General features: G+C 56.2%; 4 protein-coding genes across 4 annotated transcripts; 2 read left to right on the top strand and 2 right to left on the bottom strand.

Annotated features, from left to right (window-relative positions):
• Nucleotides 1-384: 384 nt before the first annotated feature.
• Nucleotides 385-3,627, top strand: VDAG_02144 (L-aminoadipate-semialdehyde dehydrogenase; the record flags this gene model as incomplete). The annotated part of the gene is made up of 4 exons (XM_009658173.1): nt 385-1,024; nt 1,081-1,477; nt 1,529-3,490; nt 3,606-3,627. The coding sequence occupies 4 exons, from the start codon at nt 385-387 to the stop codon at nt 3,625-3,627; spliced, it is 3,021 nt and encodes a 1,006-aa protein (XP_009656468.1).
• Nucleotides 3,628-4,311: 684 nt separating this feature from the next.
• Nucleotides 4,312-6,103, bottom strand: VDAG_02143 (FAD binding domain-containing protein; the record flags this gene model as incomplete). The annotated part of the gene is made up of 3 exons (XM_009658172.1): nt 4,312-5,803; nt 5,862-6,019; nt 6,065-6,103. 3 exons carry the CDS (start codon nt 6,101-6,103, stop codon nt 4,312-4,314), a joined length of 1,689 nt encoding a protein of 562 aa, XP_009656467.1.
• Nucleotides 6,104-9,374: 3,271 nt separating this feature from the next.
• On the top strand, nt 9,375-10,847 carry VDAG_02142 (uncharacterized protein; the record flags this gene model as incomplete). The annotated part of the gene is made up of 3 exons (XM_009658171.1): nt 9,375-9,608; nt 9,666-10,023; nt 10,405-10,847. The coding sequence occupies 3 exons, from the start codon at nt 9,375-9,377 to the stop codon at nt 10,845-10,847; spliced, it is 1,035 nt and encodes a 344-aa protein (XP_009656466.1).
• Nucleotides 10,848-11,421: 574 nt separating this feature from the next.
• Nucleotides 11,422-15,231, bottom strand: VDAG_02141 (aerobic respiration control sensor protein arcB; the record flags this gene model as incomplete). Its single annotated transcript, XM_009658170.1, has 1 exon — nt 11,422-15,231. The coding sequence occupies one exon, from the start codon at nt 15,229-15,231 to the stop codon at nt 11,422-11,424; it is 3,810 nt and encodes a 1,269-aa protein (XP_009656465.1).
• Between the last annotated feature and the right edge of the window lie 483 nt (nt 15,232-15,714).

Here is a 15,714-nt window from a genome sequence, read left to right as displayed (position 1 = left end):
CGTCGTCACGCTGGTTCCTAATTGGGCGGAGAAGCGATCGCAGGCTCAATTGGGAAATCCGTCAAATCCGTCGAATCCGTAGGCTGGCTAAGCACCCCGGAATTGCGCCCCTCATTCTGGCATCATGGACATATCCGTTACTTAGCCTCACAATCTGGGGAAAAGCGGGTTCGACTTATCCGCATCCATCTGCGTGCTATCCGTCTATGCCGACGTGCCGTCTAAGATCTGCTGATGACATTTCAGTCTGGTAGAAACGGATATGACTGACTACCCTGGTTGTGAATTCATAAGGACAGCGACCCTTGGCTCTCAAGTGGCTGTCGAGAAGATAGGCCATTCTCTTGAACTGCCCTCAAACCGTACTGAACACCAATTCCACACATGGCGCCTCCATCAGTCTATGGGCCCACGGGTCTAGTCAGCCCCAGCAACTCTCCGCTGCAATCGTTGGCCAAGCCCCAGACAGCCATCGTTGAAGATGATTCCACAATACAAACCGTGGATGAGCTCGTTCGACGGAGGGCACGAAGCCATCCTGACAAGGTGATCGTGTCCTACCCCTCCACGGGCATTGAATATGTCGACTACACCATGCGTCAACTTGACGTCTTCGCATATCGCGCGGCAAAGTCATACCAGCAGTCACTTCCTACGCGCCTGTCCTCGGCAGAAAAGCCCATGACGGTAGCAGTCATCGGGCCGTCAAATTTCGAGTATCTCATTACAATGCTTGCCTTGACCAAGCTGGGACACACCACACTCTTTCTGTCGACCAGAATTTCTCAGGAGGCTGTTGAGAACTTGATAAAAACGACTGGGGCTCAGGTTCTCATCGCGGATCCCCGCCATGCCGCAACCGCAGAAGTCGCTAGGAAGTCGCTGCCCGGCCTGGAAACTCTTGAAATTGTGAATAGTTCAGCCTTTGATTTCGAGATTGAGGTTCACGCAGACACGCAGCTGGATGCTCACCTCGACCCAGCAACCGAGACAAACAACCGAGTTTACATTATTCACTCAAGTGGTTAGCTTCATCCAATACCATTCAGAGGCCTCATACATATGGCTAATTCGGTACAGGTTCCACGGGCTTGCCCAAGCCGATTTATCAGACTCACAAGTCAGCAGTTGCCAACTACGCCTGGAGCATGGAGATGAAGGCATTCATCACGCTGCCACTGTATCATAACCACGGCATCTGTAACCTGTATCGCGCGATCCACTGCGGCAAGCAGATTCATCTGTACAACGCGGATCTCCCCCTTACCCACAACTACCTGGCCAAGATTATGCGAACACACCGTTTCGAGATCTTTTACGGCGTACCGTATGCACTGAAGCTCCTCTCCGAGACGGACGAGGGCATGTCCCTCTTGCGGGACCTCAAGGTTGTCATGTATGGAGGCTCGGCCTGCCCCGATGACCTTGGAAACTCCCTGGTCGACCACGGAGTTAACCTCGTCGGCCACTATGGAGCGTACGTTACCCGCCTTTGTCGTTGAGAGATTTGCATTCTAATGATTTGCAGTACCGAAGTTGGTCAATTAATGACCTCTTTCCGCCCCGCGGATGACAAGGGTTGGAACTACGTGCGTGAGACGCCCAAATTGTCACCATACCTTCGATGGGTGCCCCGCGGCGAGAACCTCTACGAGTGCGTTGTGCTCGAAGGCTGGCCATCCAAGGTAGCCTCAAACCAGGACGATGGGTCGTACGCGACCAAGGATCTCTTTGAACCCCATCCCACGGTCCCCAAAGCCTGGAAGTACATTGCTCGCCGTGACGATACCATCAATCTCGTCAATGGTGAAATGTTCAACCCCGTATCTACCGAGGGAACCATTCGCTCCAGCAAGCATGTGACCGAAGCCGTCATTTTCGGTGTCGGTCGATCGGCCCTGGGCGTATTGATTGTCCCCGCCGCGTCGCTCGGGGGCAAGACCGAGGAGCAAGCGATGGAAGTCATCTGGCCCGTGGTTGATGCCGCATGCCGCAACGTTGAGGCATATGCCAAGATCCCCAAGAACCTCATCAAGATCCTACCCTATGGCTGCGACTACCCCAGAACCGACAAGGGCAGTGTCATTCGCCAGGCTTTCTACAAGACCTACGCCAAGGAGATTGACGAGACGTACGACAAGGCGGATGCCTCTTCCGGCAATCTCCAGAAGCTCAGCCTGGAGCAACTCCACGAATTTGTCCGTCAGTCCGTATCCAAGGCATTGGGCAAAGAGACTCCCTTTGAGAATGATACAGACTTCTTCTCGCTCGGCTTGGACTCGCTGCAGGCCATTCAAATGCGAAGCGACATCTTGAAGACCATTGACGTCCAGGGCCACAAGCTTGGGCAGACGGTGGTTTTCGACCATCCGTCAGTGGAGAATTTGAGCGCGTACCTGTTCAGTCTTTCGAGCAACGAAACGGCCGTGGAAGAAACGTCGGTCGAAAGTGAGATGCGCAATCTCATCGAACGATACTCCCAAAAGCCGGCATCGAGTGACCGAGCCCCTTCAGCCGTCGCCGTCACCGGCGCAACAGGCTCGCTTGGAGCGCACGTCGCTGCAAAGCTCGCCAGAGACCCCACGATCTCAACCGTGTACTGTCTCGTGCGCGCCAAGAACGACAGCGAAGCCGCCCGGCGCGTGCAAGCTTCTCTGATCCAAAGACGCATCTACCACGGCCTTCGACTCGCCGATCGCCAGAAGATTGTCAGCCTCGCGTCGGATCTCTCGGACGACCAGCTCGGCTTGACAAGTGAGAACTACACCCAACTGACCGAGACCCTGCGGTCCGTGATCCACTGCGCGTGGTCCGTCAATTTCAACATGCGCCTCTCGAGCTTTGAAAAGTCCAACATAGCCGGCGTCTCGAACCTCATCTCCCTCTGCAAAGCGACGCCGTCATCGGCCGCAACGTTCAACTTCTGCTCCTCTGTCAGCACCGTCGTCCGCGCGACGACCGTCCCTGTCCCAGAGTCTCTTCCGGAGCTCGAGTGGGCGCAAGGCATGGGCTACGCTCAGTCCAAGTGCGTCGCCGAGCACCTCTGCGCCCGTGCCGCCGAGCGCGGCGTCACGGCGCGGGTGCTACGCGTCGGCCAGATCGTCGCGGACACGAAGCACGGCGTCTGGAACGACACGGAGGCGATCCCGCTCATGCTGCAGGCGGCCGTCACGATCGGGGCGCTGCCTCGGCTGAGGGAGACGCCGTCCTGGACCCCCGTCGATGTCGTCGCCGCCGCCGTGTCCGAGATCTCCCTCTCGGACGCCGGTGGTGTGTTCACCAACGTGACGAACCCCAGGGTGTTTGACTGGACGAGCGACTTGCTGCCCGCGCTGAGAAGGGCGGGGCTTGAGTTTGAGGAGGTCGAGCCCAAGGAGTGGGTGAGGCGTCTCCGCGCGTCGAACCCTGATCCGGCGCGCAACCCGCCGATCAAGCTCGTCGATTTCTTCGCTTCCAAGTACGACAAGACGGAATTCGGTCCTTCCAAGTCGTATGTCACCAACAAGGCCTGCGAATTAGCACCATCGCTGGCGAGTGTGGGCGTCCTGGACCAGCAGCTCGTCGACAACTTCGTGTCGTACTTCAAGGCCAATGCCTGGGCTCAGCCTGCCGGCAAGCCTGAGGTGAAGAAGACGGTTGTCATCGTGGCTGGGCCATGCGGCAGCGGCAAGTCCACGCTGGCAACAGTCTTGTCGCACAAGCTCAGGGTTCCCTTCGTTGAAGGTGACTCGCTCCACTCCCGCGCCTCGGTCGAGAAGATGGCTGCATCCCAAGCCTTGACAGATGCGGACCGCTCTGCCTGGTTGGAGCGTGTCGGAAAAAGAGCCGTCGAAACCATCTCTGACCTCGGATACGATTCGGTCATTGTGAGCTGCTCCGCTCTGCGTCGGTCTTATCGAGATGCTTTGAGGCAGATCGTCGGTCAAGATGTGCAAACCATCTTCCTGGACCTGCAAGGCGAGCCTGAACTGCTGGCCGCGCGCACAGGCGGCCGTGCGGACCATTACATGCCCCCGACTCTGGTAGATAGCCAAGTTGCGGTTTATGAGGCACCTGATGTGAACGAAGTTGATGTGCTTCCTCTGAATGCTGCACCAGCGCCGGAAGAGGTGGCTGACGAGGCGTTGTGGTTGTTGGGTCTCAAAGGTTTGGTATTTTGAGATTTTGCATAAGTATGGCAGCCTCGGGTTTGTCTGGTTTGGTGATTCATTAGCCCCCCAGAAAGAGTTGCCTATGGAAAAAATTGGCATAGGAATTACGACATCTATTACATCGTCTAGATTTTGCGGAGCCCAAAAGTGATGCCCCTCTTTACCAACTTCTGTTGTTGAACACCTGTCTCCGTCTCTCAGGGGGACATATCACATTCGCCCTACACATCTTGCCCGTGCTTTCATCAACATGCCACTTGTCCGCCCCAGGCGTCCGCCTCGAGTAGAAGACTCCCTCGGGATCCCACTTCTCCTTGACTTCGAGCAGTTTCTCCCAGTTCTCGCCGTACATCTCTCTCCTCCAGCCTCTCATATACGCATCAGCTTCATTGCTGTAGGAGCCGCCCTCAGGAGCAACCTCCGTCAGCAGTGGGGCCAGCTTATCGCGGAACAGCTCAACCTTGGCCTGCATCTCATCCTTTGCGGCGTTTTGCCATGGCCAAGTCATGATGACGAGGGCGTCAGCGTCGCGCCACGCAGGGTGTACGGCGGTGGGGTTGTCGGTACGTTTCAGTGGGCGCATGGCGGTGCTGGAGGTTAAGGCACCTGACGAGACGATACGTCGCATGACGGAGACGAGCTCGGCCCGCCGCGAAGCAGACTTGAGCACTGCACGAGGAATGATCCGACCGCCGGAGGGGTACTCTTTCGTGGGTTGGGAGGTGGCCATGTTCCGCTCCACGTGCTCCATGTATGTGGGCAGCTCGTTGAAGGTGGTGTAATGCGCAATCTTCTTCTCGGCAAGATAGTCGGTGAATGGAGACAGGAGTGCCTCAACCTGCGCAGCTGTCTTGTTGTAGGCCGAAAAGGGGAAGAGGCCAAAGTGCTGCGGTCCGTAGGCATAGGTCACGTAAGCGCCGGCATCCGTGAATGTAGGGATCAGCGAGTAAAACTTGTCAACCATGGCCCAGAAGACATCGGGCGCCAAAGAGGAAGGATCGATGAACATGGAAGCGGCACCCATGGTCAGCATGGGGTAGACACGAGCCGTCATGGAGACAACGACGCCCCAAGTGCCAGCGCCACCGCCGTTGAGAGCCCAGAACAGATCGGCATTGGTGTCTCGGGACGCTATCACCAGCTGTCCCCCAGCAGTGATGACCTCGAATTCGAGTGTCTGGTCGGCAGCGAGGCCGTAAACTGAACTCAGGGGGCTGTGGCCTCCACCCTGGACGTAGCCTCCCGCAGGGCCGACGGAGGAACAGTAACCGGCAACCATGACGAGGCCTTTGGTCTCTAGATAAGATTGGGCCTCAAAACCCATGGTGCCAGCACCCATTTTCAGAGCAGGCCCTTTATAGTGCTTGTCCGACCACTGAATGACTTCGCGATCCTTGAGGTTGCTGACACGAGCGGCAAGGCCTCCGTAGCCAATGGATCGACCATAGAAGTCATGGCCCGTGTTCCGGATCACGAAACGAATGTTGTGCTTTTTTGAGAAAGTGAGGGCGGCGGCGATATCTTTCGCATCTGAAGCGTCCACAGTGTATGAATTGTAGTTGCCAATGGTGCAAGGTTCGGTGCGGTTGGTGAATGGATCACACGTCTCACCCGTGAAGTAGGCTGTCATCAAGGACGACGTGGATTCGTAGCTGATAACCAGCGTTAGTACGACGAGACTTGGTACTGCTTTGAGAGTCTGTGACATACTGGACCGCGACATCATCCCAGCTGGCCCTCAGCTCCTCACATGCTGCTTCATCGTACGTAGGGTCGTGACAGACAGCGCCAATGGGTTCGACTTTGATCAAGTGCCCGCCGACCGTCGAGTTCAGCGCTTTCCACTCCGACTGACTCGGCCAGCAATCCTCTGTCGGCAGGCAGTGGCATGTTTTCGCAAAGCTCTTGGTTACGAAAGCCACCACAGTGGCAGCGAGGTAGACAGACCTCATGGCGGTCGCAGGTGGGGGTTTGGAGACTGGCGACGGTGCTGCGGAATGTACTGGATGGCCGGAGCAGATGGAGGAGACACGGCGAGACGCAGAGAGTCTTATCCCTCAAAAGACGCTCAACTTGTTTGTTCTCTCCAGTGGTGTGCCTGAAAACCCGAGCTAAAGTCAACAAGCCGAACACTGAGCATCGGAGGTTCCGGTTACGAGGGGCATATATGAGAATGCCACATAGCGTTATCTGAAGACGCAAAGTTCAGTCAAGACACGAGAGGCTGGCACGACCGAGCGGTCGGAGGGACCCAACTCTCCGTCTTGCGGAGGGCAGTGGAGGTCCGGGTCAGGGTGGCCCTCCGAAGAGGCGAAGACTTGGGCGCGATCCTCAGAGGGGCAGGAGAGCCAACGACACACCAGGGAAGCGAAGCGTGATGCCGAGCAATGTACATGCTGGTCTGCGGGTGCGGCATGGGCATCTGATCGAACCTCTCGTCGTTCGCGAAGAGAGAGAAGGCAAAGATTAAAGGTAGCCAAGAGGCTAAGGTCCTGGACGCTATTGACCATGTTGCTGCAGGAGCAAGGAACAAAGTCTGGCGGACAGCTTGGCCTGCAAAGCCTGTTGGTGTACAGATACAGGGTGGTGCATTGAGCTGCAGAGTGAGATTAAGTGAAGGCCAGAAATTGCGACTCGAGTACCTAGGCGAGGACATGCAAGAGGGGAAAATAGGAAAGGTCTGATGAATCCGATGAGGCGAGTGTCTTGGAAGAGCAGGCACAGGGAGGATGTCCAGGGATGACAGAAGCCTCCTGCCTGTAGCGTGGTCGCCATAGTGAGCCGTGGAAAGAGCATTGGAGCCCCTCATTGGCCAATCCAGAGTCCAGCCAGGTACTTGCTATTTAAACTCCTCCAGACTTGGAGCAGTGACGACTCCGCCTGCACAGCATCTGCCCCTGCCCCGCGACATGCGCCTGCCACCCGCACATAGCTGGCAGGCTGTTGGCTGGGTAGGATGTAGCTGCTGGATCTCAAACCAAAGAAAGGGCCTTCCTTCCCTTCCTCATTTACCTCAGGTACTCATGGCATATTCCCAGCGCCCATCCATTGCGAGTCTACCTAAACTTGACCGAGTTGGTTGATAACCTCATTTCATCTGCACCAACAGTCGAACCATCACCAACACCACGTCTCGCCTTCGAACAGGTGTATATCTCCCTCATTTTAAACCACCCCCCCTACCGCCTCCTGACATCGATGGACGACCCTCGCTGACACACCCAGACAGACGCTCCACCCACTCCGACCAAATCCTTCCCTGGGTCTACATCGCTTCTACACTTCTTTCCAACCTCGAACGAACCCTGCACAGCGAGCGCCTCTTCTGCACCCCTGCATCAGGCGCATCAACAGCGGATGTATCGCTGCCCCTTCCCACAGGAACTCTCCCTTCGGATCCCGGCAGAAGACTCCGCTGAAACCGTTCAACAAGCTCCCGCGGCCTTATCACCACATCCCCCAGTTTCCCGTTCTCGACCCCCATGTGCCTCCACCTCCCCGGCTGTTGCAAGCCCTTCCGCGGCCCCTGTCCAATCCAGCCTCTCCTCGACCACACACCGTCCATCACACCTCGAACTACGTATTTCCAGGGCTTGAATCCTTCAGCGGTCTCGGTCCAGCCTGTCGCCTTGCCAAGAACATCCTCGATGGCTTTTGTTTTTGCTGCGGCCGTTCTTCTGCCGCCACCCAATGTAGTATCATCGCTCCAAGCTATGCGCAGGGCGCAACATCCCAACGTCGTCCAGTTCTTTCCACGCCGCTTCCGCTTCCTCCCCCACGGATCTCTTCTGGGAAAAGAAACAAACGAACGTCTCTGGCCTGAGACGTGGGGCCTCCGATGACTAGCCGTGCCTAGACGCACAAGGCCTTACGTACGTGTCGATGGACGTGAAGATCCATGCTGTGCCATAAAGTTGTCTCCTGGCCCTGGCCCTGGCCTTCTTCAGCTGCACAGTCCACATTTCGACAGTATGCTGAATTTCTGCCTCAGAACAAAAGAACTTGGCTGCCAGGTACCAAACCTCTGGCGACCAGCACTGCAGGTTCACATGCTAACCGAGCTGTGACATGCCGTGCATCACTTGAGGTGGGGGTAGAGTATGCTGTCGAACTTCTCCCAACAACTCCTCCGCAAAGACGTTGAGCGCACACTTGGGATGTGAGACACCTGTGACAACGTACGGCCTTGTTTGATCCAGGCTGACGCGAGGATAAGATGCCTTTCCTTTCATGTCGAGATGGGCTTGGCATAACGATATGTCTCCAGTCCGTCGTGTTTTGCCTCGTCCACGAGATGAGCACCTTGCCCAGGTCGGGGTAAGAAAAGGTCTGCAACCTGAGAGCACAGCTATTCCCTTGGCAGAGATGATCCTTAACTTTCCGGCCGCCGGTCTAGTCTCACATGCCAGCGTGCCGTGCCGGGTAGCATTCCATGGAGCGCGGCACAGCTCCTGTCTCCACAACAACTTGGAACGCAGCCCTGGTGCGTCTGCACGTTCATCCATCTCCTTCATCATCCGAGTATGACTTGACACAGAGAGTGGCAGGGTTGTGGCTATAATGTTCGATGTCCAACCACAGGCCTTACTGAAAAGCCGCCTCATGTGTAGTGATCCTTCGTGACGGTAACAGGGGTAGCAGATTCCAAAAAATACGGAGATTTTCTCTGTTGACCTTTTTTCATTGTCCTGCATCGATCCTTTACAGCACACATCAGACCGAGACATGGGGTGCGTGCTGTGTGTGGCCGACACCACCCTGGCATTGGGCCTCTTTTCTACCACTCTTTCTGGACCAGACGCTCTCCGTTCCTTGCATGTATCCCTCAAACTTGCAGTGCTTGGCGCGGTAGATACCTTCAGGCACCCGGGAACTTTTTTTCTTCCTTGACGAGTGACAATGGCCTTGGTCCGCTGAAGACACCCGGCTGATATACTTCGCACTTGAGAACTAACAACCATGTGCAGAAGTTCCATATAACCAGACGCTGCCCAGCACTGGCTTCCTTTGCCCTAAAACTCAACGTACTATCTCTGGTGATATTGGCGTTCTATCTGATCGATACAGGTCTCAACAAGAGGTTCAGGATATGTTCAAGCAGCCCAGTGCTCGCTGACCGTCCTTTGTCTCGTGCTTTCAAGTCCGACAGCGCCGTGGGGTTGGTAAGGTTCTGAAATTGGCCTTGAAAATTAAAACCATCGGACTCGAAGCAAAGAGCGCATTATGTCGACTCTTGGAACCATCTACGCCCTCGCGCGGAGACAGGATGACCCAGCAGCTGGGGCTATAGCCGTTACCACCATGCCTGTTCCCACCAATGACCCTGCTCCGACTGTGGTCGCTTCCATATGGGTCATGATGGCCTTTGCAACTATCTTTCTGCTCCTCCGCATCTACTGCAAAGCCGTCCGCACGAGGGGCATGTGGTGGGATGACTACATCATGCTCTTCGCCTGGGTGAGTCTTCTTTCGCTGCTGAGAATGGCCTCTTCCCCAGTAGCTGATGACAAGCAGTTCTTCCTCATAGCCGCCACGGCCGTCCTCACCGAGCTCATGCGCATGGGCTTTGGCCTGACCCTCGGCTTTGTTCCACGCATGCACACCCTTTCCACGACCGTCGACGTCCTCAACAAGGTCGCTCTTGGCCTCAGCAAGACCTCTTTTGCCCTGACCTTGCTACGTGTGGCACAGGGGTGGCAGAAGTGGTTCATCTGGTTCATGGTCGTGACGATGAACGGTGTGCTTGCGACCAACGCCGTGACGACGTGGAGGGCAGCCTGTGATCGCGAGGGGCAAGATGAGTATGAAGCTGTGTTGCCAGGATCATGCTGGAGTGTTGTCGACGCTGTCATCATCGCCATGGTGGCGAACAGTACGTCTGCACTGAACCAACCTAGAAGCGGTGTTTGAATGCTGACAAACGGGGAACAGGCTACTCTGCTCTGGTCGACTTTGCCCTTGCGCTTCTTCCGTGGAAAATTGTGTGGAAACTGCAGATGAAGAAGTACGAAAAAATCGGTGTCGCCATTGCCATGAGTCTCGGCCTCGTAGCAGGCATTGTCGGCGTGATCAAAGTCGTGTCGGCAATGAGCATCACTGCCGGCCCGGACATTCCCTGTACGTCTGCTTCCCTCCTTTTCCCCTTTACCCTCCCCAGAGTCTCCCGTCATCAAGCGGTTTTCGGCCTTTCACAATTCCAACCCTGCTGTACTGTAAACTATCTCCTTTTCGGGTGCACGACTGACGGGGAAAGATCGCCTTTCGATGCTCTTCATCTGGGGCCAAGCCGAACCAAACGTCACCATTGTCGCGACAACGATTCCCGTTCTCCGCGTCCTCTTCCGCGACATGCACCGCTCGAAATACCCCGCGGCGGCTGGCGTCTCTGGCCAAGGCGACGGAAGCATTGGTGGCGGCTACCTGCGCTCGAACGGCGCGTCGCGGTTCCCCGCCTCGACGTTGCGGGGCGCCACACTTGTGGGCGACGGGTCCAAGGGGCGCGAGGATGACGAGGACAGCGAGGGCAGCATACTCAGGTCCAAGGGCGGGATCGTGCGGACGGCCGAAGTGACGGTGGAGTTCGGCTCGAGGGGCGTAAGCAGAGACGGGGATGTGGAAGAAGCTTTTGAGATGGTGGACCGTCCTCGGGCCGTGGTCGGTGCTGGAGCGAGGCCGTCTATGGGTTTGGCATTGTGAAGCGGTGGAAAGGAATGGAATGCGTGCACTGGATGAAAGCTGGTCTGTTTTTGTTGTAAGCAGCCCGCCAGAGTCCCAGCCCGTGTCAGCAATGGCTACTGCACTGCGGCGAATATGTCGGAAGTGAAGGCATCCTTGGGGGGGGAAGCCTGGAGCACCACCCACAATGCCCACGATCTTCGTTGCCCTGAGTCCATGTTTTTTGTACCGCCCCAATAGAATATTGGCTGATCACTCTGCTCGCTTCAAAGCAAGGCAAGACAGACAAGCAGAGAGAATACTGCCAGCATGCCCAGGTCAGTCAACGCATAGTGATTACGAAAAGGGGGCGGGGAATGACAATGCGACAAAAACTAGCTCATCATGATATCCTGTCCTACCAGCCGAGGAAGGCGGTTCCAATGCCTTCAAACATTCCAATGCTTTGCTCCAACGCCATGCCGTCGTCACGACCGTGCCTCGAGGCCAGCCCTCGCACCTTCGGGTCTACGGCTGACCAGTTCTACTCTATCATCAACAAGAGGCACGCTGCCTCGTCTTCGCGCCTCATGAACCGAACATCCCTGCCCGCAAACTAGGCCCCCGCGATGCTCAGACCAACCCCTGCGACCGTCCCGAGAAGAGCCTCCACTTTCTTCATGAGGTCGGGGATCCGGAACGGCTTCGATACGACGTCGTCCATGCCGCTCCGTCGCGCTGCAGCCACCTGTTCGTCTCGGACGTTAGCCGTGACGGCGATGACAGGTACGTGTCCACGAATGGTCCCGTCGTTTTGCATCTTGCGAATGACCCCGACACATGTTAGTCCGTCCATATTAGGCATCTCAAGATCCATCAAGATAACCGACAGCTTCGTCCCGCCATCCTTGCGCCAGTGTGTCTGCTGTAGAAACGCGAGTGCTTCAACGCCATCGTTGGCAACAGCAACCCGTGAGCCAACCTTTTTGAGCTGCTTGACAAGAACATTCTGGTTGACGAGGTTGTCCTCCACTACGAGTATGTCGAGTTTCTTAGGGTCAAAATCCGGCACTGGAAATGTCTTGGCAGCGACGAGATCGGACGCAGCGGAAGTATGCGACGCAAGGTCCTGGCGCTGAGGAACGACGATCTGAAAGGGGAAGTTCGCGCTGTTGCCCAAATCCCGAGCCTGCGGCAGAGACTGTGCAACGGGTGCCAGCGACGGCGCATCGGTGCGCCGAGCAGCGATGAAGAAGCCAAACGTGCTCCCAGATGCCGCCTTGGATGCAACACCGATCTGACCACCGTGAAGCTCGGCTAGCTGACGAGAGATGAAGAGACCAAGGCCGCTGCCACCATATTGTGCGTGGGTACGCGGTGAGGCCTGCGAGAAGCGCTCGAAAAGTACCTTCATTTCCTCTGGTGTAAGTCCGACACCAGTATCAGTGACGCGGAAATTAAGGTAGCTGATTTCTCCACTTCCCCACTCTTCACCCATGACTACTTGACTGTTGAGCGTTCGAGGTGGGATGTAACAAAAGTCCGGAATGATGACAGTGCGAGGCGATTCCCGCGAAACATTGATCGAGACAGTGATGGTTCGTTTGGCTGCGCCGGCGGTAAACTTGATGGCGTTGGTGATGAGGTTGATGAGAATCTGCAGTACGCGGCTTGGATCAAGCATCATCCATTCAATGTTCTCATCTTTAAAAGACGGATGAATGTCATAAACCATCTCGATCTGCTTGGCCTGCAGTTCCGGATCGAACATCTTGATTGCTCGCTTGACAACCTCCACTGGTTGAGCGCTTATGGGCGTAAGAACAAGTAGATTCGAATCCAATTTAGAGACGGTAAGAATGTCGTCGACAATGGACTTTTGGTGCTGAACACACAGCGAGATGGTCTGTGCCGCGTCCATACAGGCCTCAACATCTTCTCTTGACGGCATCTTTTGCTGGGCATGGTGCTGGCCAAGCGTAGATAAGATGTCGTCTGCACATTGGAGAATTGCTGAAAGAGGGTTTCGCATCTCGTGCGATGTGATGTCGATGAACTCGTTCTGCTGCCGGCGCGTTTCTTCGGCCTCTTGGAGCCTTCGGTTCTGCAAACCCTGCGCCCATTTAAGATGAGAAATGTCTGTGATAGAGCCCATGACAGACCGCACCGAACCGTCTGGTGCAAACTCAGGCTGCGCAGTTGCCATGACCCAATAGTCGATGCTCTCGCCGTGCAGATCGACAGGTTGCACGCGCAACTTCTTCAGCTGCAACTCACCTGTCCACGCTTGGTGATCTCTTACCAGTCGCTCCCAGCCCTCCATCATGGTCTTCTTGCTACCGTCTTCAATCTGCTCCATAAACGACATCTCGTACATGACGTCTCTCGGATGGCCCGTCATCTCAAAATAGCGGTCGTTGCCCTCTCGAAGAACACCATCTGGGCTGACTAGATACATGCCCAGGGGCGACAGCTCTGTCATGCGGCGCATACGGCTTGTCTGCAGGAGAAGCTGTTGAGTCAGGTTTTCCTGCTCCAAAGCAGCTGCCTCCGCGAGATCGCGGCTCTTCTTCACTTCGTCCTCGTAGAGCATGAAAGATGCCAGCGAGGTTGACATTTGTCGGTTCAGCATGGATGTGAATGACTTGTAGCCATCGTCATAGAAGCGACGAGGGCTGATGCCAAGCATCAGAAAGGCGAGAACGTTCTCCCCGTTGGTCGGGCGGACGGGGAAGATGATAGCTTGTTTGCATGGGTCACCAAATCCGCGCCAGTCGATGCCTTCGAGTAATTCCTCTGGCAGGGTTCCGTCCCTCGTGTGAAGCAACGTCGGCTCTCTTGTTCGCATGGATTCCCGGAACGCGGGGATGAACCCGTCGCGGCTACGCTTAAGGTCAAGCTGTTTGGGTGCAGCTCTGTGGCCCTCTGGAATTCCGAGGGATCCCTCGAAATGGCATGACTTGAGAGACATTGTGCTGCCTGAGGACACGGATGACTCGTTGTCGTCCTCGGCATCGACAACGGAGTAAAGCAAAGCGAAAGGGATATCGAAGTGATTGTCTTCAAAACTCTCCATGAGAAGTTTCCAGAATTGCTTGATGGACTTGGCCCGGGCCACATTTTCGCCAACCTTGTTGATCGTCTTGGTTCGGCGCTGGTGCAAGACTGACTGTGTCGTTTCAAAAGGCGCATTGTAGAAGCCAAGTATCCGGCTCGTGCCTCCATATAGCGGTGTCCAAGACCAGGAATAAAAAGTCTCCTCGAGGAAGCCGTGCCGTTCAATAGGCAGATAGTCGTCCTCCTTGCGAATACTGACACCTGTCCGCGCGCACTCGGCAAAGATGCCGCTCACGCCATCCCATAACTCTGAAAAAGGTCCCGAAAACCCCGTGCCCATGAGAGAGGGATGCTTGTTACCAGCGACTTCGGCAGCATATGCCTCGTTGTAGAGCATGGTAAGGTCACTGCCCCAAAAGAGGGCTGCGGGGAAGGGATTTCCCATGACCAGGTTGACAGTCTGGCGAAACTCGCGCGACCACTGGTTGAGAGGACCTAGAGGGGTATTTTCCCAGGCCACGGTGCGAGCGTAGGCGATGTGAGCCGAGAGGATGCCTTTGGGGTTCGGTACAGTCCAGTCTGCAACGGCCTTTTCCGGTGTCGCGAGATGGAGGCGTGCACTTGTCGAGGTGGTGCCCGTCTCATCAGAGCTTGTTCCGGCCGTCTTGTTGAGGTTCGAGGTCTGCGATGAGAGAGCATGCTGCTTGGTGGAGGAGAAGAGCGTTGTTCCTGCCGTTGAGACGCTGGCGTCTGTCTGCGCGACTGTGGCTTGCGGGTCGACATGACCTTGGTCTGATGTCTCCTTGGACAAGGAGGGGGTCGCAGGCCGTGAGCTGGTGGCCGTGATCAAGTTGCCGCTGATGAGCCTCCAGCGTTGGCGGACGGTGGAACCTGTCCACAGCATGTCGCGGTAGCTGAAGAAGAGCGGGAAGACATCTTTGGAGTTGTCAAACTTGGTTACGCCCGTAGCCCAGCTGCTGAAGTCCTCGTACGTCGTGTCTACTGCAGTGTCATTGGCGACGGCATGAGGAGTTTCGGCATCTTGAGGCGCACATCCCAGCACAGCATCGAGAAGTAGCTCATGTGTGCGGAGAGCCGAATTGCAGAAGACTGGCCAGATGCGCTTTGCGCCTATTGTGATGCCCTCATCTGGGTCAAGATCAATGACAAAGGTGGGTCGTGAATCCTGGTCGAGGACCTCGGTGATAGTGAGGGTCTGCAGCTCGAGAAGGGAGGCAGCACGGTCATCGTCCAGCTTGAGAGGATCCTCAGATGCGTGTCCTCGCTGGGCGCTATCCTGCTCATCTGGGGTGAGATGCTCATGTTCGGGAGCCGGGTAAGGTGGCTCATCAGGGGGAGCTTCGGCCATGTCGTGGCATGGTGCAGGGCTAGACGATGTGCGAGCACTGTGGTTACAAGGTGAAGGGGGTGGTGAAGGTTTGTGTGAGGCTCGAAAGAGGTAGGTACGCGGTGGCGAAACGCGTGTGGTGAGCGGGCTACAAGCTAGAGATGCGCCGCAAGATGGATGAAGCAGATTGCTGTGGACTACGGTAGGGTTACGAGAACGGACTGGGGAGCAGAAGGGGGAACGCCCTTGTCCTGCCGAAACCCAGATCGAGATCCAGCCCTCCTTCCCTCTTCGTTGGCCAGGCGCGGGGCTGATGCGAATCTGGGAGTGGACGGTCCTCCCGCGCCTTCTCCCTGTGTTGCTTCTTGCCTGTCCAACGGAAACCCCCTGTCACTGTGTCACTGCCTGCTCCTGGTGTCAATTGGTGCTGGCGCTGTGACTATTTCCTTGGCATCTCAGCCACTCTTGCCCCTCACATTGGATTTTGCCTGGCGTCACCGCTCA

Source organism: Verticillium dahliae, genomic scaffold (genome assembly GCF_000150675.1).
Source record: "Verticillium dahliae VdLs.17 supercont1.3 genomic scaffold, whole genome shotgun sequence".
NCBI classification, from domain to species: domain Eukaryota; kingdom Fungi; phylum Ascomycota; class Sordariomycetes; order Glomerellales; family Plectosphaerellaceae; genus Verticillium; species Verticillium dahliae.
The sequence above is the reverse complement of the archived record's forward strand: the minus strand, read 5'-3'. Positions and strand labels throughout refer to the sequence as shown.